General features: G+C 42.5%; 1 protein-coding gene across 1 annotated transcript in view; it reads left to right on the top strand.

Annotated features, from left to right (window-relative positions):
- The window catches only part of RNF17 (ring finger protein 17), an 87,614-nt gene that overhangs the window by 40,902 nt on the left and 19,833 nt on the right, over window positions 1-26,879 (top strand). The window contains exons 21-25 of the mRNA XM_054974446.1: window positions 4,707-4,716; window positions 8,327-8,426; window positions 16,995-17,293; window positions 21,108-21,271; window positions 23,424-23,543. Coding sequence (XP_054830421.1) covers window positions 4,707-4,716; window positions 8,327-8,426; window positions 16,995-17,293; window positions 21,108-21,271; window positions 23,424-23,543 — 693 coding nt within the window. The remainder of the gene's footprint in view (window positions 1-4,706; window positions 4,717-8,326; window positions 8,427-16,994; window positions 17,294-21,107; window positions 21,272-23,423; window positions 23,544-26,879) is intronic.

Genomic DNA, 26,879 nt, shown 5'->3' with positions numbered 1-26,879 from the left:
GTTTGCCTTTTTTGCCAGCGCATCACATTGACTGCTCATATTTAGTTTAGATCTCTTTCGCATACACCACTACGCAGAAGTGTATTCCCCCATCCTCTATTTGTGCTTCACATTTTTGTGGCCCAGATGTAATACTGTGCGCTTATCTATATTGAATTGCATCCTGTTCACAACCACCCACTTCCCCATAGTATTCAGGTCTTGTTGAATTTTAACTCTATCTTCTTGGGTGTTTGCCACTCCTCCCAATTTGATATCATCAGCAAATTTAATGAGTAGCCCGTTTACCCCTTCATCCAGATCATCGATAAAAATATTGAAAAGTACCAGGCCCAAAACCGAGCCTGTGGCACTCCACTGGACATCTCCCTCCAATCTGACAAAACGCCATTGACCACCACTCTTTGGGTGCAGTCCTCTAACCAGTTCCCTATCCACCGAACTATCCTATAGTTCAGTCCGCAGTCTTCCAGTTTACCCATTAGAATGTCATGGGGGACCTTATCAAAAGCTTTACTGAAATCCAGGTAAATCACGTCGACAGAGTTCCCATGATCCAGTAAGCTTGTCACTCAGTCAAAGAAGGAAACCAGGTTGGTCTGACAAGATCTGTGGGGGATAAAACCATGTTGACTTCCCTGGATCACTAAGCGATCCTTCAGATGCTTACAGATCAATCTCTTTAAAATCTGCTCTAATATCCCCCCCAGCAACAGAAGTCAGACTGACCAGCCTGCAGTTTCCTGGGTCTTCCTTCTTCCCTTTCTTAAAGATTGGGATTACATTAGCTCTTCTCCAATCTTGTGGCATATCCCCAGTCCTCCAGGAGGCCTTGAAGATGATGGACAGAGGCTCTGCAAGTTCTCTAGAAAGTTCTTTCAGCACTCTTGGGTGCACACCATCCGGCCCAGAGGATTTGTATTCGTCCAGTGCAGCCAGGTGCCTCTCCACAATCTCTCTGTCAATGTCAACTAGCCACCCAGGTGTCCTTTCTTATTGTAGCGAGCCCCCCTGGCCAGACCCAGCTCGTACTGAGCTTTGGCTTCTCCGATGGCAGATCTGCAGTACCTAGTAACCCTCATATATTCTTCTTTAAAGGTCTGTCCTTTTCTACATTTCCTGAACATTTCCTTTTTCTCCCTTAGCTTATTTTGGAGCTCTTTGTTCATTCACATCGATTTCTTGGTGCCCTTAGCATGTTTCCATCTTGCTGGAATTGTGAGGGCTTGAGCTTGCGAAAGCTTCTGTTTGAGAAGAGCCTGCCCTTCACTCGCTCCTTCCCCTTCCAGCACACTCTCCCATGGAATGACACTCATTAAAGCCTCTGAGTTTATTGAAGTTGGCACTACGAAAATCTAACCTACGAGTCTGACTACGAACTTCTCTTGCCCCCCACAGCAACTGGAATTCAAGGAGTACGTGGAACAGATGGAACGGATACCTTCCCCATCTTCGGGGACTTGAAGTCCTCTTGCAGGGGGGCATCTCCCCCTGGGAACATGAACGAGACAAAAAGACATCCAATGGTAAAACCCACCTCACTGATGACAGAACGGGACGAAGCCTCCCCCCCCCCCCGTTGGGGAAGGTGGTTAAAAGTTCCCTCATGGGGGGGCCCTCCCCCCGGAATCATGGTGGCGATGGAAGACCATTCCCCTGTACAGAGGAGTGGTGGACACCTACATGACCAGCCTCATCGACGAGGTGGCCACAGTGGAAGCCTTTCCCACACTGATGGTGTCATTGTAACAGCCGGTAGTTCTGCTGATGTTACAAAATGGCAGAAGCTCAAGAGATGATGTTGTGTAGAAGATCAAATAATTAGGGGCTGCGTTTTGGCAAGGATGGGACAAAATGAGAAGCCCACCGCGTCAAGGTGAAAGCGTGAACGCCAAAAGCCACCTCACTGAGGGGGTGGCTGCAATGGAAGCTTTCCCCAAGGAAGGTAAAATTCCCTGTTGTTATCTGAATGGAACTCCTTGCAAGTAAGAGAGGGGAATTTGTGGCAAGGAGTAGGCTACGTAGGAGGGATAACAAGAGGGACCTCCGCCAATTTTTATGGGGTCTCCTCCCCACGGAAACTGACGAGACTGATGTTCTTCAAAGTAAAGGAGTAACTTTTATTTAAAGGGGAAAGTAGCAAATAGAGTACACAAGGACTCAGAGTCCTAGGAAATTAGCCAGAAGTTGGAATGGAGTGAGGGATTTGGGATATATTTGCCTATCTACGAAGAGGAGTAGAGCAGTCCATGGAGGAAAAAAGTTTCAAATGACCCGCGTTCTCAACTGGGAGAGTCGTAGGAAAAGTGACCCCAAGGGTACGGCACTTGGATCCAGGAAAGCGTGTACAATTTGAATGGGGCAAGAGCCCTGGTTTTTATAGGGCAAAACGTGCCCTGAGGCTGGGGAGCCCCCTCAGCCGTTGGAAAAAAGACCGTAAAGATTAGTTCCTGGGAATGACATAAGGTTTTGATTACCTTTGATTGTTGCTACCAGGGTGTGACAAAAGAGTAAGATTTGGGTTTTCCTGTTGTTTGATAAAGAAACAATTGCTCATTAATGTCCCCGGAGCTGGGCTAAATGAATTTACATATCCCCAGGAAGAAATTACAAATATCAATGCTGATTAATAGCCCATCAATCAGAGGATGGGATGTAAGTCATGGAAACGAGGCATGATTGGAATGCATTGGGGGGGGGGTGACTCAGCAAGAACCTTTGTTGTCAACCACTGCACATCCACAGCTTGGGGGGTGGGTAGGAACTAATCATGCCCAGTCCTAGGCATTTGCATTCCATTTATGCTTCATTCTCTCGGACGAGACTCAGCAATGTTCTGACCCACCAGTCCTCTTCTCCCGAGTCTGGAAGTGGCACAGAGACCGGGACGGGGTTGGAGTCCGGCTCTGAACAACTGACTCCAGATGTTGGAATGCAGCCGGTGACGGTTGGCATCGGTGGTCTAGGAGGAAGGAGACTTAAATTCCCCTTGCAGGGAACTCCCTGCCACCCATCAACCAAAACCCATATCATGGATGGGTTGGCCGCTGGGGGAGCCTTCCCCACCCCGTGGTGCAGAAGAGGTAGTAGACTTAAATTCCCCTTGTGGTGGGACGGGCTTCGCTCCTAAGTAAACAAGCGTGGCCACAGCACAGACCCATGAAGACACTAAGGCACTGGCACAGAGACTGGGGGGAGGGGACGGCAGCCAGCTCTGGAGGACCAACTTTCTCTGCTGGAAGAGGAGGCAGAAAGGCACAAATGGGAAAGCATATCACCTCTAGGTAAGAGTGTCGACCGCCAGCAGCCAGAATCCACCTCACCGACAGGGTGGCCGCCAGGGAGACTGTCCCCCATTGAACTCCATCTCCCCAACTGGGGGCCAGGGAAGGCTGGGTGCACGGAATGCCTTGGAATGTGGGAGCAGCTAGCTATACCCAGAAGCATCTTCCAAATGGGGCGGGAGAGGGATGGGTTGCATGGAAGCCTGAAAGGAGAACCCAGCTGATGTTGAAACAGACCCTGGGTAGAAGCTCCTACAACACCCAGAAGAAACCATCTCACCAGAGGGGTAGATGCAAGGGATGCCTTCCCCCAGCTGAATCATAGGGAACGTGGTTGAAATTCCCCTTGCGGGGGCGGGAGGCACATTTGCAACTGGCAGTGATTTTGTATAGCTTGAATGCATTGCCCCAACGGGATGGCCACGAGGGATGTTGAAACAGAACTTGGGTGGGAGTTGCCACAGCATCCTGGAACCCATCTCCCCTATGGGGTGTCCTCGAGGGAAGCTTTCCCCAAGGCAGTTAAAATTCCCCTTGGGGGCGTGTTTCACACCTAAGTAAACAGGAGGTGGGACACAACCCAGACCCTCCGAGACACTTGGAACTAGGGGGAAGGAGACTTAAATTGGCCTTGCAGGTAGTTCCCCGCCTCCCATCAGCCAAAACCCACTTCACCGATGGGGTGGCTGCCGGGTAGGCCTTCCCCATCCCTGGAGAAGGAGACTTAAATCCCACTCACCATAATATGGAATTGGACCCAGGGCTAGAATTGCCACAACAGAGGCAATTCTAAACCCATCTCACCAGTGGGGTGGCCATCAGAGCCTTCCACCAGCGGACTCGTAGGGAAGGAGGTTGAAATGCCCCCTGCTCTGTTACTGGGCTCTTGCTCTTTTCTGCTGCTGCAGAAAGACTAACATAGCCTTCCTCCACAAGGAGGTGGGACTGGCCCAGAGCCTGAGGGTGTAGTTGACTGAGTGGCAGCGGCAGCGAGATGGGGAAGGTGTTGGACCATGAGTGAGGGAGCCGCTAACCCACAACCTAGTCACATTCCCAGATAGGAGAGGTGCTCAAAATAATAAAAATAAAAAAGAATTACTGTAAGCTCTCAGCAGAGAAACCCAATAGGCTAGTCCCCAGAGCTTGGCACTGGCCCTGAGACTGGTGTGTGTGTGTGGGGGGGGGGGAAGCACCCTAACCCACCACGCAAGGACCTTCCTAGCTGGGACGTGCTCTAAATAAGAGACTGTTGTTATTCAGTCTATTTTTAAACAGAAACTCAATCACAAGCTCCACATTGCTCCCTCTCTCACTCCAAATTCCAGCAGCAGTCTCCCTCCCTGTCTCTCACCTGCTGGAAAGTTAAACGATGAGGCTGAGAGCTAGGAGTTGTATACTCCTTGCTCTCGTAGAGCAGAATAGGAGCTCTCTGGTTGGCAGCCAGATCTGCCTTATCAAGGTTTGGCGGGCTAAAATTGGTGTTCCCAGGACTGCAGAAGGCCTGCAGATAACTATCCCCTCAGTTGCCTAGAGATTTGAGTGATTGGTGTGAGGCTGTCTGGAATCCCGAACCGAAAACAAACCAGCCTAAAAGTCATTGCGGTTCATGAAAAATGAGGTCCCTCGAACCACCTGTTAGTGAACGCCAAACCGTCCTTGTTCATGCTGAACTTTGGTTTGTATTTCGGTTTGTGCCCATCTCTAGTACAGAGCTATCTTCCATCATACAGTTCTCCATTAATCATTTCCTCAGATCACTATGCCAGTAATTGATCCCAGGCTGTGTACCAATATGTTGATATGTCCATATTGAAACAGATGTGATTCTCCCTAAATATGTCATACTCTAAAGGGATAATTGATTTTTTACAGTGGGTATCACAGAAAGGTACCCTGCATGATTTTTAATTATTAATCCTAATATATGTTGGTGAAATACCTGGGAGCATATTTAGGAGTACAAATTACTGTTCATCGTGCTTGATGAATGAGTATGGCTTTCTAATCAGTCATCCCGTAATGGGGAGTTTCAGAGTCTCATCACAGAATTGCTCTGTATGGTGAAGGGAAGCACATTTTATTATTTGAAAGTTATCTGCAGAGAACATAATGTTGATTATGATAAACAACTATACAGCTAAGTATCATATTACTAAAAAGAACATTAAAAGGCCAGGAAAAAGTTTGTGTTTAATGCTGAGCAGCAAAAATAAAAGAAAAAAAGATAATAGATCACAGCTAAACTAATAGTGAAGGGAACGCATTTTAAAATGGAAGCATTTCATTTCTATATACCACTTGGCCATGAAATCTTCTTTTACTCATTTGCAACACTGTCAAAGATTTTTTCCATAGACAAGTATACTTACTGAAAGTCTCATTGACTCCAAAGAAGTTTAATTCTGAATGCTTATTTTTGTTGATAGCTGTAGAGTATAGAGCAAGTTGATATATCAGGAAGTGAAATTTCATGAATAGAGATGGGTATGAACTCGGAAAATAGTGGTTTGTGGTTCATTATGAACCACAAACGTTCATGAACTTACCCGGTTTGTGAACCGGTTTGTTGGTTTGTAGTACGGCCTCCTTGAGAGTCGGAGGCCGTAGAACGGCCGCTTGACAGTCAGAGATGCCAAATTCACAGGGAGTCTTCAGCAGGCTTTCCTCCAGCCGTCCTCCAAGTTTGGAGAAGATTCAATTTTGGATGACCCGAGTTATAGACCCTCAAAGCGGGTACCCCCAGGAAAGTTTCATTAGATATAACGGGAACCACAAATGCCAGTTAACTTATACTGGCTCCATTGAAATACATTGCAGCACCAAAAAGTTGCAATGAAAACGTGGCATGGAGTTAGAGAATCTTCCTCTGAGAACGGAACAGTGGCCTCCAGAGTGGAATGACGGTCCCGGGAATCAGCTATGACGGTCCCTGGGATCAGCTAAACTGCTCTGGGGCTGGAATGAAGGCCCCCAGAGTGGAATGATGATCCCTGGGACCAGCTAAACTGCTCTGGGGCTGGAATGAAGGCCCCCAGAGTGGAATGATGATCCCTGGGACCAGCTAAACTGTTCTGGGCCTGGAATGACAGTCTCTAGGAACAGATAAACCGCTCTGAGCCTGGAATGATGGCTCCTAGAGTGGAATGACAATCCCCGGGACAAGCAAAACTGTTCTGTGACTGGAATGACAGCTCCCTGAGTGCAATAACAGCCCCTCGGAACAATCTCTGCTTTGGTACTGGAATGACAGGTTGCAGAATAGAATGAGAGCCCCTCGGAGTAGCAGAAGTATTCGAGAAATGAAATGACAGCCCCCAGAATGAAACGACAAGCCGCTTGAAGTAGCAGATGTGTTCTTGGACTGGCATGACCGTCCCCCAAGTGCAACAGCAGCCCCTGGGAATAGAAGTGTTGAGGAACTAGAATGACAGCCCCCAGAGTGGAATGACTGCCCTTGCCTATAGCAGGAGCATTCTAGGATTGGAATAACAGCTGCCAGAGTGGAATGAGAACCGTTGGCCATAGCAGAAGTGTTCTGGGACTGGAATGACAAGCCCCAGAATGGAATGATAGACCCTGGGAGTAGGAGGAGGCGTCTGGGTCTGGATTGAAAGCCCTCCGAGTGCAATGACAGCCCCTCAGAACCAGAATCTGTGCTCTGGTACTGGAATGACAGGTTACAGAGTAGAATGGCAGACCCTAGGAGTAGCAGAAGTGTGTTGGGACTAGGATGACAGTGGGCATAGTGGACCGGGGGGAAGAGGAGGGAGGGGATGGGGAATGGCACCATACAATTTTTATGTCCTTTGGACTATAAGTGAATTTATAAGCAGCAATTCTTAAACTGATTTTATGATATATATATTTGCCAACTAAGGATAAATTTTATACATCTAACAAAATGGGTTCTGTTACTGTATCACAAAAACTAGGTTACAATAAGAGCTCCCAAGAGCCGACCCTTGCAGGACGCCTACTGGTCCTCGGTCATAACCTGGGAGGTTGGTTGGGAGTCTTCACAGGAACCCACTAGGCTTGACCCCTGAGGCTGGCACCGGGAGAGATGCTCAAAATAATAATAGATGAGTAACCCACTAGGCTCAGCCCCTGAGTCTGGCTGTGGAACAGAAGAAGCAGGTGCTTCTACACCCTGAAGCACCAGAATCTCAAGCACAAGCTTCAAATACCTTTCTCTGTGACTGAAAATCTAACAGCAGTTTTCCCTCTCTAAGTGCCTGGTGGAAAATGAAACCACTCGCCTGGGAGCTGGGGGTTATATAGCCTTCTGCTCCCATAGAGCAGAATAGGAGCTCTCTGGTTGGCAGCCAGAGTTGCCTATCAAGGGCTGGCATTGGTGTTCCCTTGGTTGTCCTACGATAATATGCCAAATAGTAGATTTGCAGTACTCATGCTATCAGTTTTACAAAAGTATCTATTTAACACTTTGGATGTTGGAGTAGACATAATGTTTTTGATAGTAAAATTTACAAAAAACATTTTAGAAAGGGAAAATGTAAGTGTAAATTACTAATACTTTAGAAAAAACTATATAGGTTGTAAATCTTTGATCAGTGCAAACATAATGAGGATATCCTAGTTAGAATTCAGGGATCTGGAGTGAGTGTCTTCAAAGTGAATTTTTCCCACCTGCTTAAACCAGGAGCAGAAGTCCATTCCCCCCCCCCCCCCCCCGGTTGCCTAGGGAATAGATTGATTGGTGCCAGGCTATCTGCAGTGACAAACCAAAAAATGAACCTCCCTAAAAATCATAGTTCGTTGCAGTTCATCAGAAATACTCTCTGATGAACCGCTGGTTCACAAACAAAAAACCCAGCTCGGTTCGTGACAAACTTTGGTTTGTATTTTGGATTGTGCCCATCCCTTTACATGATACAACGTTTGTGGTTTGGTAAGTTGTTGCACAGTGAATAACTCTTGGAAAGCAACACAATATCTGAAGAACAGGAATATGGTCTCCTCTGCCCCCACCCACCCCCACCCCCAGTTACCCTAACAGTTCATTTTTTTCTCCCAGGGGAAAGAAGCACCATTTCCTGTAAAAATGTTTCACAGAGCTGATGGATTACATACTGACATTTCGGAATACATGATTAAAGAAGGTTTGGCATTTAGAAAAAGAAGGTATGCATCTTTCAAATTACTGTGTTGAAGCATTTAATCCTATAGAATGCATAATTAGCTGCTAGTATTCTTTGGTTTCTGAGAGTACAGAAGAAGTTTTTGTTGTACCTTCTCACATATTGGTTATGATGTACAATAGAACTGTGCATGTCAAGTCTGATTTATTTTAAATACATACCCACCTTCCTCCCAGTATTTGTTGTCTAGATGCTTTTGTTGTAGTCTGGATAGAATTATAATAGTAATACATTAAGAATACTGAATCACGGTGATGATTTATTCAGATGGATTTCCTGTCTTAGGTAGATTTTATCTTCCTATGGGGGCATTTTAAGTGGTAAAATGATCACCTTATTTAGGTGATCAAAGAGAAGGTGCAAAGAATTGAACTGTTGTGAGAAGTCAAGATGATTAACTAGATATTTACTGAATATACCTTCTTTCAAAGAACCAAGGGTGACTGTGTTGTTCATCTATGGTCTTCAGTGCAGTCCCACATTGTGAACTGTGCTTGTACGGGCCAGCTGCTCAGAACAGGATTCCTTTAGCTTACGTTCTATTAACGGGGGGCGACCTCCTTTGTAGACTGCTCCGAGCTGGTTTTTCCCGCTGAAATGGTCACATGATTGGAGAGGTCGCCCCCTTCTTTCTCTTGTTTGTTTTTTGCTGTCGTGAGAAACAAATGTTCATTTCTTAGTCTCTCTCGTTTTGCCTTTTTCTGAATAGTTGTTAATAATTGTTGAAGTAGTTAAAATAGTTTTGTAGTTGATAGTTATTAGTGTGTTTCGAGTTACATCATTTAAAAAAGTTTTTTTTTTCCCCTTTCCATACGGATGGTGGAAGCAGTGAGTTACAATTGCGTTAGATTGAAATCTCCCCTCCCTCCCCAGCATGCTCCATGTTTGGGAATCAGCCAAGATGGTGGATAAATCCTTATTCAAAAGGTGTGCAGAGTGTGGCACTAAAATGGCCAAGATTGATAGCTATTCGTTGTGCTTGGCATTCTTGGAAGAAGTTCATGGAGAAGTTCAAGCATTGCCAGTTATTCTCCCTGAAAGCAAGAGGGGATCAGGCTTCCCAATTAAAAGCGATGCTTTGGGAAAAAGCCATGTCCAGTGCCAGTAGCCCGGCTGCTAAAGTATCTGCCCCAGCAGCAGATACAGCACCGCGTATCTGAACCAGTGCCAATTGCACCTTTGGACCTGATGTCTAACAGTGTCTCATTGGATCTGAGAGCTCACCCTTGAGGTCAGATTCAGCAACTCTCGCAATCTCGAGAAATGTTAGCGTCCATCTGGTCTACAGCAAGCCGTCCGGTCGACAGCAAGTACAACTGGAGAGTATTTAATTTAATTTATTATATTTATATTCCGCCCTCCCCGCTTTCGCAGGCTCAGGGCGGAGCCCACTTTCGCAGGCTCAGGGCGGAGTACTACCTGGTACCGACTGGAACTGAGGAGGCTCCTTTGGATCCACAGCTAGAGAACAGAAAGATAAATCTTAACATTTGGAAAAGCCTCAGCGCAAACCCCGGGACTGCACTAAGTCACCGACTCCAATTCTTACTACCGACTTTACGGCAGAGGTGTCATCGGCAATCTTACCCATAGAAGGTCAAGTTCAGGGTCCCAAGCATCCTATGTTGAAACCAGAATGAAGAAGGGGCAATGCAGGGAAATGTATTCATCTGCTGAAAAGCACATTATTTGTATCAGTGCCCACCGTGGTATCCTCCATACCCACTAGCCAATTGTCCCCATGATTGGGATCAATACCTGACTTACCCTTACATGCCCTTGGTTTTGGAACACTTGGTTCAAATGAAGTCAACTCATCTCTCAGACCTGAGTTGGCACTCCCGAGCTCATGCTATCACTTTGGATCCTAGGTTGGAGTCAGAGTCTGAACCAGAGCTTGTGGAGGCCAAACATAGTCCGAGTTTAACTTCGGACCTGTCACCAGAAGAGACTATGGGTGACTTGGAACAGAACTCACCCAATATTGATTTCAAACTATACTCTGAGCAGATGCTGGTGAAGTCTCTCAATATAGATGTGTGAACTGCAACAGAAGCCAAGAGACAGTATCTTGAAATATATTTATTTAGATACTCCAGATACAGTAGCCTTTCCCATGATCGATGGATTCGTGGAAATCATGGACAGCTTATGCTAGCAGCCTGCCTCCATTCTTGCAACAATAAAGAAGGTGGAAACCTTATACAAGATTAAATAGGATAAACTTCCTTACATTTTTATGCACTCATTTGCTTCTATGATTGCAGAAGAACTCCACGTCAAACACAGGCAGGGCAATTTCTCAACACCTGTGGATAAAGAAGGGAAGAAGCTAGATGCGGTGGGTAGGAAGATCTATTCAGGATCTGCCCTAACTGTTAAGATGGCAAATTACCACACTATTATGAGCAGATAGCAAATATTCTTGTGGCAGAGGATGGCCACTTTTGTGGACACCTTACCAGAGGAGAAAAAAATCATTGGCCAAATTGATTACGACAGAGCAATGATTCTTTCAAAACAATAAATCAGCACCAGCAGGCACGTTCTGGATGTTTTGGCAAGAGGTCTGAATACCATGATGGTCTTACGCAGACATGTGTGGCTTAGGTCAACGGCACTGCCCCTTGAAACATGTACGAAGGTAGAGGACATGACATTTGAGGGCGCCTCCTTGTTTTCAGAAAAAAACAGAAGAAAACCTGTCCAAGAAGAAGGACTGACAGACAGCTAAATCCTATGGCATCCTGCCATCTGGATCTGGAGGATCTGCCTATAGATGTGAGGGGAGACAAGGTTACCAATGGAGGCATGATTATCATCCATATAGGTTCCAGCCCTTACTGGCCACAGTATCCAAATAGAGCACCTTACTTGAGCCAGTCTTGTTCCAGAAGAAAACAGTCTGGACATTCCAAGTCAGCTCATCAAGATCAGCCGAATAAAAATTCTTCACAGAATCAGAAGGGCTAGTTCTGACTAGAAGGTCAGAGATGAGTGGTCTCATTGCTGAGGGCATATCATTGAAGTTCCTCCAGGCTTGGCAGGCCATTTCCTCTGATATTTGGGTTCTGTCTATCATTAAAATAGATTACGGGTTGGAATTCTGTATCTTGCTTCCTACTTGTTTGCCATCTTTGGCCCCCAGTAATACAATACCTGAACTACAAGAAGAGATACAGACATTATTAGACAAAGGGGCTCTTCAGAGAGAACTGGAATCAGATATGCCCTCTGGGTTCTTCTCCCGTTTCTTTTTAGCGGATAAGAAGGACAGGGATAAGAGACCCATCCTAGATTTAAGAGGTTTAAATGACCACTTGAGAATTTCAAAATTTAGAATGGTCACACTCCCTTGGGTTATTAACATGGTATCATGTGATGCATGGTTTGCGGCCTTAGGCCTACAAGATGGTTATTTCCACATCTCAATATACTGAAAACATAAGAAATACCTCAGGTTTGTCTTCCGTGACCAGGTGTTTCAATACACAGCTTTACCTTTTGGGCTAGCTACAGCACCTCAAGTGTTTATGAAGTATATGGCAGTAGTGATCGCTCCCTTGAGGAGGTTGGGTTGTTCTATTTACCCCTACCTCAATGATTGGTTGATCACAGCAAGTTCCCCAGCAGAATTGAAGGGACATATAAACTTAATCTTGACTACTTGCAAGTTACTGGGACTAGTAATAAACTGGAAAAAATTGGATTTGTTACCTAGTCAAACTATAAAATTCTTCGTGGCAATACTAGACTCCAGGGTGAATAGGGCATACTTACCTTCAGACAGACTGACCTGACTGACTAATTTGCCCCAGCATTTCCAATCAAGTAGGTTTCAGTTTGCACATTCTATCCAAGTATTATTGGGGTTGATGGCCTCAACTATGGTCGTAGTTCTGTTAGTACATTTGAGAATGAGAACCTTACAGCTGTAGTTTATCAGACATTTCCAGCCAGGAATCCAGTCCCCACAAACAGTGCCTAGAAAGGTCTTAAGTTATTTGAGGTGGTGTTCAGACTGTAGTAAGTTGTCTAAGGGACACCCAGTCATGAAGTACCCTCACTTCAGACACCTTCCTACAGGGATGAGGAGGTCACTGTGGGGAGGTATCGGTTAATGGAGTTTGATCTGCCCTTGAAAAAGGGAATCATATTAACTTTTAGAGTTACGAGCAGTTTACTATGTACTTAACTCTCTCTCAGATATACTTTCGAACAAAAAGCTCCAGATCCTGTCAGACAATACAACCACAGTATTTTACATAAATAAGCAAAGTAGAACCACGACAAGGAAACTCTGCAAATAAATTATTTGTCTATGGAACTGGGCTATCACCCATGGTATTATGCTCTCGGCCTGAGTTGCCAGCTCCAAGCTGGGAAATTCCTGGAGATTTTGGGGGCGCAGTCTGGAGAGGATGTTGGGGGGGGGACCTCAGCAGGGAATCATGCTCTAGAGTCTACTTTCCAAAGCAGCCATTTTCTCCAGGGGAACTGACCTCTATGGCCTGGAGATCAGTTGAAATTCTGTAAGATCTCCAGCCACCACCTGGAGGCAGGCAACCCTACTCTCGACCCTACACATTGCAGGAGTACACAACACCAGGGCAGACCATCTCAGCAGGATGGGAAAATGGGTCCTGAAGGACAAATATATTCACCACATTTTCCTACTGTGGGGTTTCCCTCAGGTGGCTCTTTTCGCTACACAACTCAATATAAAGGCCCCCATGTTGGGCAGGGCAAGCGGGGGGGGGGGGAGAGGAAGCATTCCCTAGAGGATGTGTTTCAAATTCAGTGGACAGAGGAGCTATTTTATGCATTCCCTCCCATTCCACTGATACACAAAGTAGTCTGCAAGATACAGACAGACAGAAACACTAGCATACTCATAGCTCCCTTTTGCCACATCAGCTTTGGTTCCATAAGGTCAAACGTCTGCCCAGGGGGTCTTAAGTCCATCTACCACTAGCACAGGACTTACTTATGGATTCACACAGCACCACGATTTAGGCATATTACATCTGACAACGTGGTTCCTAGGACAGTAGACTTGCAGTTCTCTGGAGAGAGAGCAAATGTATTACTTGATGTCCACAGACTCTCTACCAGGAAGTTGTATGCAGCTAAATGGAATAGATTTGTACTATGGACTGTCACTAAAGGGATTTACCCAGATACCTGCTCGTTGCCTGGAGTTTTCAACTATTTAGTATCTCTGCAAGTAGCGGAATTGTCTTCCTCATCCGTGAAAATCCACCTAGCTGCTATCTCAGCATTTCACAAGGGTATTGATGTGAAGACAGTCTTCTTTCATTGTTTATAAAAATTGTTTTTAAAAGGTTTATATAATCTATACCCATCAAGAACTCCTTTAGTGCCACAATGGCCCTTTCGTTGGTTCTAGCTAAGTTATGCTGAAGCCATTCATGCCAATGGCGACTTGTCTTTTGTCCCTTCTGTCATCAAAAGTGGCCTTTTTGCTGGCTCTCACTTTAGCCAGGATTAATGAGATTAGGGCACTCAGTGTAGAACCTCTTTTCCTGCAAGTTTGCCCTAATAGAGTAGGGGAGTCAGTTTAGTGTAGTGGTTAAGAGCAGCAGGACTCTTCTGGAGAACCAGGTTTGATTCCTTACTCCTCCACTTGAAGCCAGCTGGGTGACCTTGAGTCTCTCCGCCCCACCCACCTCATAGGGTGACTGTTGTGGAGATAATAACATACTTTGTAAACTGCTCTGAGTGGATATTAAGTTGTCCTGAAGGGTGATACAGAAATCAATTGTTGTTACAGTGATGTATACCAGTTTGCGATTTTTGCCTAAGGTGGTCTCCAAGTTCCAAGTGTCTTAAAACATCTCTCTCCCGGTGTTTTTCCCCCAACCCTAAATCCCCCCCATAATGTACACGGCATGCACTAGAAAGAAGGGCCATTTTATTTTACAAGGACAGAACTCAGTCTTTTCGCAAAGACTCCATGTTTTTTGTTTGCCATTCAGATCTCAATAAGGGCAAGGCAGCATCCTCTCAAATGATACTGAGATGGGTGGTGTCAGCTCTTAGGCTTTGTTATAAAGCCATCAAAGTTTCTTGCCCTTTTTTCCTTCGAGCTCACTCAACAAGAGCACAAGCCACATCAGCTGTGTGCCTGTGAGGAGTTCCACATGCGGACATCTGTCAAGCAGCTACTTGGTCATCAGAGGAGACCTTTGTGAAACATTATGCGATGGATATCAACTCCAGGAGGGTATCAGCAGTGGGTCAGGCAGTCTTGCAGTCTCTCTTTGCCTGAGAGCATCACCCCATCACCTGGTGAGTCGCTTGCTATTCTCCCAATGTGGTACTGCACTGAACACCATAGATGAAAACATGGTCGCACTTTATCTGTAACTTGTTCATCTAGGTCTTCATGCAGACACACATTTTCCACCCATCCCCGTCCCACTGTGAGCTCTCTGAATTGATTGGAAAGGGGTTATGGTGGCACAGAAGAACTGGGGAAAGGGGAGACCTTTCCAATCGTGACCATGTCGGCAGGAAAAACCGTCTTGGAGGTTGCTCCCCCCTCCTTAATAGCCTATAAGCTAAAGAAATCCTATTCCAAGCGGCTGGCCTGCACAAACGCAGTTCCCAGTGTGTGCCTGCACAAAGACCTAGATGAACAACAGTTACAGGTAAGTGCAACCCTGTTTTCCTACATTCTGGTTTGGGAACATTGCCAGTTTTGTTTGCAATAGCAATTTTTACTAGGCTTTTTACCTCTTACAATACTCCAGGTAAGGAAATATTAGCACATGCAAAAACTCCTAGGCTCTTCCACCAGAAGAGTTGATCATGCTCTCCCTTTTAAGCATCCTACAACTTTGCAGGTTTTTGATCCCCCTTCCCTGTCCTCTGCACCATAGTAGAGGAGAAAAATTGTGCCTACTTATGTGAACCCCAGACACTGTTTAGAAGCTGCTTTTACTTCTGAGTAGGAAACGGGAAGTAGTTTGCCAAAGTGCCATGCCACAATGGGTCACTTGGTTAAAGGCCTGCAAATGGGAAGGATCAGAACAAGCTCTGAATAGGTGCCACCTCTCTCTTCAGACAGAACAGACCCACCTTCTCAGTATCTATGGGATCCCAGCAGGTCATGATGGGGGGGGGGGCTGAGTTGTATTTACTTCGAACTCAAACCCCATAGTTAATTCTGCACTAAATCAGTGATTAGCAAAGAGAGGCAGCTCACGGGTAAGAAGAACAAATTCACCGTGCACAGCCTTCCATGGAGGTAGGAAACTTACGTTCTTAGTCTCTTTGTTCCCTCTGGAATACTCTGACTACTGCAGTAACAAGTCCTTGATCTGTAGTTTATGCCAAGGCTTCTAATCCCTGTTTCAGGGAACAAGCTGTTGGGGAAACCTGTATCAGCCTGATGTCTGGTCTCTTTTATTCGAAGGACAGGTTCAGTTTTCCTGCCATGAATGGGAATCCCCAGATAGTTCAAGCATAAGTGCCAAGAATTGCACTGTCAAAGACAGATTTCCCTCTCTTCCCTGGCACAGGGATTAACCACCATCATTCATTCTCCTTACACCTGACCCATAGATAGGGCTCCTCATCCTGGCAGATCACCAGTATATGCCCTGCAGATAACAGTTCTTTTTTTCTTTGACAGATCCCTTTAGGAATGGAGTTCTTAACTGGGGCATTGCACTCAAAATGGTGCTTCAGTGGTTGTAATGGAGGGGTTTGGTAGGGTATTTCTGAATTACTACAGATGTACAGTGCGTTTGATCTAGGAATGAGTTCAGATACTATCTCAGCAATGAACTTGCCAGGTATTCATAGACAACATTCTGCCTCACCCCTATAGGAATGGTAGTACTCTTTGTATGAAATAGATAATGGTTTGATAATTTGTGGATTTATGGATTAAGGGATTTTGATATAAGAAAAAAGAATTTTTAATAATTACCTAGAGAAAGTACAGATTTGACATGATATGAATATTTGATTTGGAGAAAATTGGAAACCTTTTAGGTTTTTTTTCTGTGTTATGCATGTATGTTTTTGTATGTTGATTAGTTGTTTTTGTTTGTTTTATTATTTTGTGCATAATCGTAGCATTTTTATATTTATTTTTAAGTGTAAAAAAACTCTTAATTTTTTAAAAAAGGAATAGTAGTACTGATCTGTCTTTGGAGATTTTTAGCCATGTAACTCTTTGGAATAGAAAAATGCTGTTGTAGCCAATCATCTTCAAAGGCCAGTTACCTTGTTCACAATCTAAAATTTCCAGATGAGAAAACTTTTATAATTTTCACCTTCTGTGCATGATCTTTTTGATAATTTGTCAAGCTGAATTCTGCTTAAAGAATGGTAATAACACTTGAGGTATCTAGGTATTACAAAAGCCCTTGTGCAATAAAGAAATACAAAATCATTCAGAATGCATCCTATACTGAGAAATGGAGTGAAGAATTTTTGGAGTTAAAAAGACTAGAAATATAAATACAATTAAAAGAATGTATTGACATATTTTTGTTGAATCTTTGTGTGTATGCAGAATGGATTTAATTAGAGCATTACCTGAGAAATCACAGGAAATTCCTTTAAAGCAAGAGAATACTGACATAAACAACTCTGATGCACAAGCAGGAAGTATACCAAGATCTTCTGCACCAGAGAAAGAAGCTGATCCTCCTGGTACTGATCAGGAAGATAAAGAATATGTAAGATCTGTGAATCTAACTGAAACAGTTGTAGCCTATAAACCACCAGCTATTCCCTGTTCGAACCACTTCAGTGCTGTAGTCAGCTGCGTTGCAGACAATGGAACTATTAACGTTATACCGAAGTCACAAGGTAAATAGAAAATCTAATGATAAAATAACTGTGTTAAGAGTTCCGACACTAGAATATTCTGTATCATGGGGTGTGGCAGCTTTTTATAATAAAAAATTGGCAGGTCATTCATCTACACTGATTCTCAATTTTCATTTTAGTATTAAATTTAGAACGTGACCCAGTTCCTCCTCAGATAATACATACGGTGTACAAATTTGAATGGTATCTGGAGAAGACAGTAAAAGTCCAGAATATCAAGGTGGTCTTATAGTTTTCTTCCCCAGTTCTCAAATTAACTTGCTGTATTTGGTTAAGCATGTTTGCTGAGGTACAGTATCTTTTGAATTCAGGGCCAAACTACATGGTCATCTTTTGCTGTTCTTCCCCTTCCATGCCTCGATCACTCTCTCTTTCCCCATTCTCCTGTTAGCATCCTATGCAGCAAAGTGGACTTACAGCTGCTGATAAAGCTGTGTTGTTTCTAACCTTCCCCTTCCAAACGTCAGCATCCTTAGTGTTGACTGCTTCTTCCCTCCCACAAGCCTTAGTTTATGATGTGAAGATCCAGAAAGAAACCAGAAATTTGGGGGGGAAATAGAGGACTTGTTCCGTCTTTCTGATAGGAAAAAATGGGAAATTCTGAGGGAATGCTAAAAAATCCACCTTGATCTTAAAGAATGAAGGAAATGCTTTTTTTCAGACAAAATTTACTCACTTGGAATGTACAGTATAAAGATTTTTTTAATGCAATGTAATCCAGACTATTAAGGATTCTTACTAGAGATGTGGAAGGGGGATTTCCAAAGGACTTGGAGGAGTACTGGGGGGAAATTGGAATGGGTGAAATGCTTCTCAGGACATGGTTTTAGTGAGAACATGAATATTTTTATGTTAAACAACTACAATATTGAACAATAATTCCTAGAGATATATAATACATATTTTCATATTGTTTAAATGTGAATAATTTTGGCAAGTATCTGTGTTTGGGTAATGCATTATTTTAGTTGAGTGTTTTAGTATTGGGTGTCATATTTCTACATGATATCAGCCTGATTGCAACTCTTATGATACAGCTTGCCTCTGTCTATATAATATATAATATAATATATATATAATATATATATACTATATAATATATAATAAAAGATTTTGTAGTAAACTTCTTTTTCTTTCCTACCTCCCAGATGGCCAAGATTAAGATACAGGTGCAAAGACAGCAGTAGGGTGCAACAGTTTGTGGTCTTGCTTGTAGAAAACTTAAGACATGCATACTTTTGAATTCAATTAATATGCCAAAGAGCACAGCTTTATATGCTAAGTAAATTATAAGTGATGCATTTTATTTTGTTCAAGTAATAAAATAAGTCTAGGTTGATGGTCCGGTGTGAATGAGTGAGTTTCTGAGGGTTTTTTTCTCACTGACTTTAGTGGGGTATTGCAAACCAGTTCCTGCTGGAGTTAACGGTGTGTAGTTTGGATTCAAATACCTAATTTTGGCTGATCCAGTAAAATTTGGATAATCTGAATCAAAAACCAGTCATTCCAAATTTTTACTGACTTTTCAGTAATAATTTGGTAAAATTCAGCCATGGTTTTCTATGGGAAAATCACTCTGGGGCCCTATCTGGTGAGCTGAGGGTGTCATTTTGCAACCAAACTTCACCATACTTCTGACTGCCCTCTAAAGTCTCCCCAAATTTCATGAAGATTGGACCCTGGGGGCTAGTTCTCTGGGCCCCTGAACAAGGTGCCCCAGCTGCTCCATTGTTTCCTTTGGGGGGAAAGCTGACTGCCATTGCAGAAACATACTGGGACAAGGCTACCATGGCCAAGGCACACTCCCAAATGCAAGCTGAATTCATCCCAGAGAAAGCCCAGCAGAACCAAACTGAAGCACAGGAATGGAATCCACCCCGCCCCCTCCCCGAACCAAAGTGAAGCAAGGGGACCAACATCGCATCAGAGAATCACATCCATTCTACCCAAATCAAATTGAAGCAAGGGACACGTTGCAACTTAGCCCAACAGAAGCAAAGTGAAGCAGAGGAATAGAATCCCCCCTCCCAGCACCAAAGTGAAGCAAGGGAACTAACATCACAGAAGAGCATCACACCTACCCAAACCAAACCGAAGCAAGCAACAAACAAGCAAACAACCAACAGAACCAGTATCATTCACAGCAGCCAGACGCTGGGTTCAGCCAGTGGGGAAACATCACAGAACAGAGCCAAGCAGTGCCCAGCCACAAGCACAAGGCATTCCCTTGCTTCAGTTTTTTTTTCCTACTTGTATGGGCAACTGAGCTGCATCCTTTCCCAGCAAAGAATATGCAAATGTCTATCGAACCTTCAGATCCCATGTCGTATAATAGTCTTGTAAAAGGGCCATATCCTCCTAGCATAGAGAATGCTCATCCTTTCCTCACATCTTGAGGGCAAGAAACTTCTCCCAGAACTACTACACTGGATTAAGAATCTTCTGCAAAACTGCCCAGTAAAAAGGGCAGTCTTTCCTGCAAGAAAAGGGAGACACAACAGAATCACAGAGCTAAAAGGGATCCCAACGGTCATCTAGTCCCCCCTTGCACAGTGCAAGAAGTTTCCAGCTAAAAAACCTCCAGGATCCTTGGTCAATCTGACACGAAAATTCCTTCCTGACCCCTAAATGGCTATCAGCATTACCATGAGTACACAAGAAAGAGCCACAACAGCTGAGCACTGGCTGTTCCTGCCCTCCCTTGCATGATCTGCCTAAGTTCATACTGAAATCAGCATTGCTGACAGATGGCTATCTAGCTTTTTAAAAAAAACCAAAGGAGAGTCCACCACCTCCACTGAGGAATCATTTCAACTGTAAGGAAGTTCTTAAAGTTTAGCCAAAAACTCTTGATTTATTTTTAACCTGTTGTTTCCAGTCTGACTCTTTGGAGCAATAGAAATCAATTCCCCTCCCTCCTCTCTGTGACAGCCCTTCAGATATTTGAAGTTGGTTATCATATTGCCTCTCAGTTGTTTCTTGCCCACGCAAAACGTATCTTAACTCCTTCAACCTTTCCTCGTAGGACAGTCTTCAGACACCTCACCATCTTTGTAGCCCTCTTCTAGACACTTTTTTGTCTTTCTTTTTGAAATGTGTCTTGAAACTTGTAGCTAAAAAAGAAAAGATAATACATGCAGAAGTCACCATCTTCCTCAGATGGCAGTCTCTCACTTTGGCTGGGAAGCTTTTGGACAGACAGAAGTCTCCAATAGAATACTTCTAGAAAAAGAAGTTCCTGACACTCCAGGACTTCTATCCCAGAGAGACAAAAACATCCCCCATTTGATCTTCCTCAGATCTGAACATTTCCTCTTCCTCCCCAGTGGCTCATGGATAAAGAATTAGTTTGACCGCGTTTTATTTCTGATAGAACTGTTGCAGATCTGGCTTCAAACACTGGTACCTGTTTCTCAGAATACTGCTGATGTGCTGTTATTGAAGGCTTGATAAAGTGAGAGTCTGTCAGCTAGAAAGTTTGAATAAAACATAATTGGCAGGCTCATTGGTGCTAGGTGTACTGTATGATGGGTCGCTTCTCATTTGCTCCAAACAGACTGTACTGATCAAATTAGGCTTTAGAATGTTACCTGTGGAAGGAGGAAAGCCTTCTCAGTTTTCTACCTGCTTCTGGACACACATTAATCCAGAACTGCTGCTTGTAGTTTACTTGTAATAGAATTATGTTCTATAAAATACTCAGTAAGCCATTGTACAAATTGCAGTTGAGTTGAACATAATGATTTGGATGTGTGAATAATTAATGTTCTGTCTTCATGATGCTTTCCACTAGAACAACAGTTATCCAAGCTGATGAGTGATATACAGAATAACGTGAAATGTCTGGGTCTTCTGGAACCCTACAGTTGGAAACAGGGAGAGTCTTGTGTTGTAAGAGGTCCAGATACTTTGTGGTATCGAGGTGAAGTTATAGAAGTTGGTAGCGGCACTATCAGGGTAAGAGCTGTGTGTTTAAGGGCATGCTTGTTTATGTAATTCATGAGGTGGTGGGTTTTTTATTTAGGATATTGGCACAAAGTTATGTTCCCTTTTAGTAGTGGTGGCCCTGCATTATGCTTCTTGGTAAGAGATGAAGGGTATTTCTGTCGTTCTATTTAAAATTCTGCCTGAAGTACAGGCTAGGAGTGCACAAGCAATATATCAGAGTATTGGGGGAGGCATTTATGGAATACATTTTATATTTCATCATCCTGTCTTACTTTGAATGCCATTGTTTAAGAAAAGAGAAGGAAATTAGGCAAAGAGGGTGCTGGGGAACATGCTAAAGTATTTAATGGACATGCCTAACCAATTCATTCTCTGATCTCAGATGATGCTCTTTTTATAAAAATCCTTGTGCCAGTCTGCTGGCAAGGCTGTACGATCCATTTGTTTCCTTGTGGGAGGTGGATACCCAATATATTTGGGTTTATCCAGCATTAAGGTATTCTGTATTCTTAAATATATTTGGGATTTTCTAATGATATTTGGTATGCCCAGATATTATCCGAGTATATATTCAGTATACAAATACTAAATCTCACACTCCTAAAACCAGGCCAACTCTGATTCTGGCCAGTGGAAGTTCCTTCCACAATCTTTTCTGTCAAGTCCAGAAACTGTTGCCCTCTTTTTATTCTTGTATTTAGAAAAATATTCCCAGACGTTATTAGTAGTGTCCAACCAAAAAGCAGCCCTAACTGCACGACTTGAGTACTGATACACGTGTTGCTCTTCGGGTGGTGAGACATACATTTATGAGTACAGGTGGTCCATCAGCCCCTGAGGAAGTCATGAGGAAGAAATCTGCCGCTTAGCTGGTTGCAGTTAGGGCTGCTTTTTGATTGGACACTACAAATAACATCTGGGAAGACACCTGTGTGGAAAGAAAAGAGAAGAAAAGACATCAAATATATTAAGGATCATAAGTGATTCATACTTACCATCTCTTCTACCCATGGAGTACTTGCCTTGTTCCTAAGAGGATTGGAGCGGGGCATGTAGTTCCCTGCATGGTTTGGACTATGAGATACGGACATTCTTTGAGATAATTAGAGTATAGGAATGCACTGTTTGCACATCATATGAATTTTTCACATAGTGATTGTCCTTTTGTTAAATAATAACAACTGAATATTTTTCTAAATACCTGGGTGATTTTTCATTGTGTAGTCTTTATTCTGTACCGGGTATTGCCTTGTTATATTGTATTTCTTTTTATTCTTGCCAGACCAGTGATATTTGGATGATACCACATTTTTCAGTCCTCCACTACTGGAGAATGAAACAGTAGATTTAATTATGAGAGTTTCTTCTCACTGCTGATTTAGAGGTTGCCCTTATCCACCTGTGTTGTGTCTGGGACCTTGTTCGGAATCAAGAACCTTTTCCCAAACAACCCCATAGTTTTATGAATTGTAGAGTCCAGGGAATTGCTCATATTTTGTGCATGGTGAACTCCTACCCCTTTGTTTAGTTGTTTGGGGGACAAACTAGACATTCATTATTTAAGAGAGAGGACCCAACTTGGGTTCTCTGCCCTTTCCCCACTGTTTTCTGTGCTGCCGCAGTAGTGAGAGAGAAGTTATTTCCTCCATTTCTGCTGTTCCACATGGAGTGTTCTGTGCATGTGGAGCAGCAAAAATGGGGAAACTTGAGATCCAACTCTCTTTTTTTTAAGTAAGAGTATAGTTTGGCTTGCAGTTTATTAAGTTTGAGGTTCCTTGTTATTCTGTACTACTGCAAGCTATGAACTAGGAGATACACCTGTCACTGGGAATGGAGGGACCCTGCAGATCTGCAACCTAGCCTTGCCTTAGGAGTATTGGGGGGGCGGGTAGGAATAGCCTGTTCAAGGATGCCTTCCCATCTATTAGGGACAAGAAATCCTCATGGTAAGTCCAGGACTTCACTTTTGTAGGGTTTTTTTTTTCATCTTAAAGATGCTGGCATTTTAAAATAAAGCTGTGTCAGGATAGTTCTGGGAAGCAGCCACACAAAAAATGATAAACAGGCACTGCCTTGACTGTGGCTGAAGTGCTTTTCAGAGGAATGCAAATATGCCATCAAAATATGTTGATCTAGCATTTACATTTTTTTCTTTTTATAGGTACGATACTTAGACTTTGGATACATTGAAAAGATTCCTCAGTGTCATCTCTATCCAACTGTCTTGTATGCTGACATACCACCTTTTTCCATACTCTGTCAGCTGCATAAAACTAAACCAGTGAGTAGACACTACCCTTTGAAATATACTCACTACTCAGCAGTGTTCCCACTAACATGAGCACGTGAGCAGTTGCCGTTGACGAGGCCTCCTTTTTGAGGGCTCTTCCAAAGTGGCTTTTACAGCTGAAATGCAGACGCGGCCAAGAACTGGATCTGGCCCCTGGCTTGGCAACCTGAGCATCTCCATCTAAAATGAAATCAGTTGACATAAACCAGAGTAACTCTGCATAGGATCGTGCTGTTGAGGGTTTATTTTAGCACAGCCGCTTTAGGGCTGGCTCCGGCTTGGCTCTCTTGTTTTGTTGTTGTTGTTGTTGTTGTTGTTGTTTTAATTTTTATTGGATGGGTTCACAAACATACACAGAAATCAATAACATTATCTACCTCATAACATTTTCCCCATCCTCCCCCCCCCCCTTTTCTGGTGACTCCCAGCCGTTTTCCATACCCAACTTAATCTAAAAAGTATATCATATAGATTCTTAAAGTCTATACTATATATCTATATTATGCATACTAATAAAATCTCTTTACTCATCTTAACTATCTACACTTACTATATTACTTATCTTAATTAAAAATATAAAAATTATATAAGTACATAATAAGTATTACTAAATATACTAACTAAAAAAGATACATATATATGTGTAACATTCTGTTCCTTAAGTACCTATTACTATAACACTATAACTCCATACTAATCCAATAAAATACAATAAAATAAAATATACCCCTTTTTGACCTTAAGTAAGTTTCTATCTCCCCTTTAATTCTCCAAAGACCACAGTTTCCCCTTCATGTCCCACTTTTTCTCCACATATTTCTTGAATTTTTCCCAACTTAATGTATAATCCAATTCTTCTTGTTCTTTCAATTTCCTTGTTAATTTGTCCATTTCTGCCATATTCAAAACTTTCAAAATCCAATCTTTCATAGATGGTATCTCCTGAGTCTTCCACAACTGTGCATAACACATTCTGGCCACCGTGATCATATAAAACACCATAACTCTGTCCATTTTATCAAAATCTTCTAGGTTCATACATAATAACAGCAATTCTGGGGGTTTATTTATATTCCTTTGTAAAATATCTGACATAACTTTTACTATATCCCCCCAGAACTGCTTAGCCTTATCACAAGTCCACCACATATGATAGAATGAACCTTCATGCTGCTTACATTTCCAACATTTATCAGACATCTGGCTATTACCATTGGCCAACTTCTTCGGTGTTAAATACCATCTATACAACATTTTATATACATTTTCACGCACAGTGGTACATGCTGAAATTTTAACTACATTTTTCCACACCTTTTCCCAAGCTTCCATTGAAATTTCCTTACTACAATTTATTGCCCATTTGACCATCTGAACTTTAACTTCTTCCTCTGTAAACCATTTCAGTAATACCTTATATATTTTAGAAATTATTTTCTTCCCCCCCTGAAGCAAACAGTTCTCAATCTCAGAATTTTGTAATCTAAAACCATTTTTCCTTTTGTCTTTCTCATATGTCTTTTATCTGCATATATTGAAACCATCCATATTGGAATGGCAATTCATCATTACCTTTAAGCAAATAATTGTTCTGCTTTATCTCAAGAATCTCTTTATATGTCAACCAATCTTCCCCCGCATATTCTGTTCTTGGATTTACTACTTCCGCAGGGATAATCCACATTGGTATAGACTCTTCCATATATTTCTTATATTTGTTCCATACAGCAAACAAACTTCTTCTTACGTAATGATGTAAAAACATAGAGTCTGCTTTTACTTTGTCATACCATAGATATGCATGCCATCCGAATAGTTTATTGTATCCTTCCAGTGCTAATAACTTCAAATGCTTCAATGACAACCATTCCCTTAACCAGTCCAAACATACCGCATCATGGTATAATTTAAAATTTGGTAATTGTAGACCTTTCTTTTGCATCATAAAGTACTTTCATTTTAACTCTGGGTTTTTTTCCAGCCCAAACAAAATTTAAAATCATTCTCTGCCACTTTTCAAATTGTTTACTATCCTTAACAACAGGTATTGTCTGTAATAAAAACATCATTCTTGGAAGAACATTCATCTTAATTACTGCAATGCGACCTAACCATGACAAGTTCATTTTGTTCCATCTGATCATATCTTTATCTATTTGTTGCCATAACTTGTCATAATTATTCTTATATAAATCAATATTTTTCGCAGTAACTTCCACTCCCAAGTATTTGACTTTGTTCACTACTTCACATTCCACCTTATCCATCAACTCCTTTTGTTGTTGTTTAGTCATATTTTTACACAGTATTTTGGACTTCACCTTATTTATTACAAATCCCGCTAAATCTCCAAAGTCTTTCATTTTCTTCATCAATTTTGGCATGCACTCTATTGGATCCTCCACTATCACCATTATATCATCAGCAAAAGCTCTCACTTTATATTCAAATCCTTTTGTCCTCAGTCCTCTTATTGAATTATCTTCTCTTATTTGCCTAAGTAAGATCTCCAATACCATTACAAACAGAAGTGGGGAAAGCGGACAGCCTTGTCTTGTTCCTTTCCTTATTTCCAACTTTTTCGTCACATCTGAGTTGACAACTATATTTGCAGATTGGTTTTTATATATTGCCTTTATTGCTTGTATAAACTTCTCTCCCATCTGCATCTTCTCCATTGTTACAAACATAAAATCCCAGTTCAAATTGTCAAACGCTTTCTCCGCATCCACAAAGAAAAAGCCAACCTGCTTCCCTGGATTTATATCATAATACTCAATGGCATTCAGTAACACTCGTAGGTTATTTTTTTTTTGCCTTTCCGGTAAAAAGCCAGCTTGGTCTTCATCTATGAATTCCACTAACCAAGCCTTAAGTCTTTCTGCTAATATCTTTGCAAATATTTTATAGTCATTATTAGTTAGAGATACTGGTCTGTAATTCTTAACGTTACTTAAGTCTAATGTCTCCTTTGGTATCAATGTAATATTAGCCTCATTCCATGTATCTGGCATCTCAACCCCTTCCAATATCTCATTCATTACTTTTTGTATCATTTGTTTCAAATCCTCCGCCATCACTTTATAAAATTTTGCTGTAATTCCATCTGGTCCCGGAGCTTTGCCAACTGTAGTAGCTTGTATTGCTTGTAACACTTCCATTATTGTTATCTCAGCACTAAGCTTCTCTTTCAGCTTCTCCGTCACCTTTGGTAAATCAATCATATCAAAGTAGTCTCTTATCTTTTCATAATCCACTATTTTTTTCTGATATAGCTTGGCATAGTATTTATAGAATGCTCTCTCAATCAACCCTTGATCATATAAT

This window comes from Eublepharis macularius, chromosome 3 (genome assembly GCF_028583425.1).
Source record: "Eublepharis macularius isolate TG4126 chromosome 3, MPM_Emac_v1.0, whole genome shotgun sequence".
Lineage (NCBI taxonomy): Eukaryota > Metazoa > Chordata > Lepidosauria > Squamata > Eublepharidae > Eublepharis > Eublepharis macularius.
This window is presented reverse-complemented; position numbering and strand designations above follow the sequence as displayed.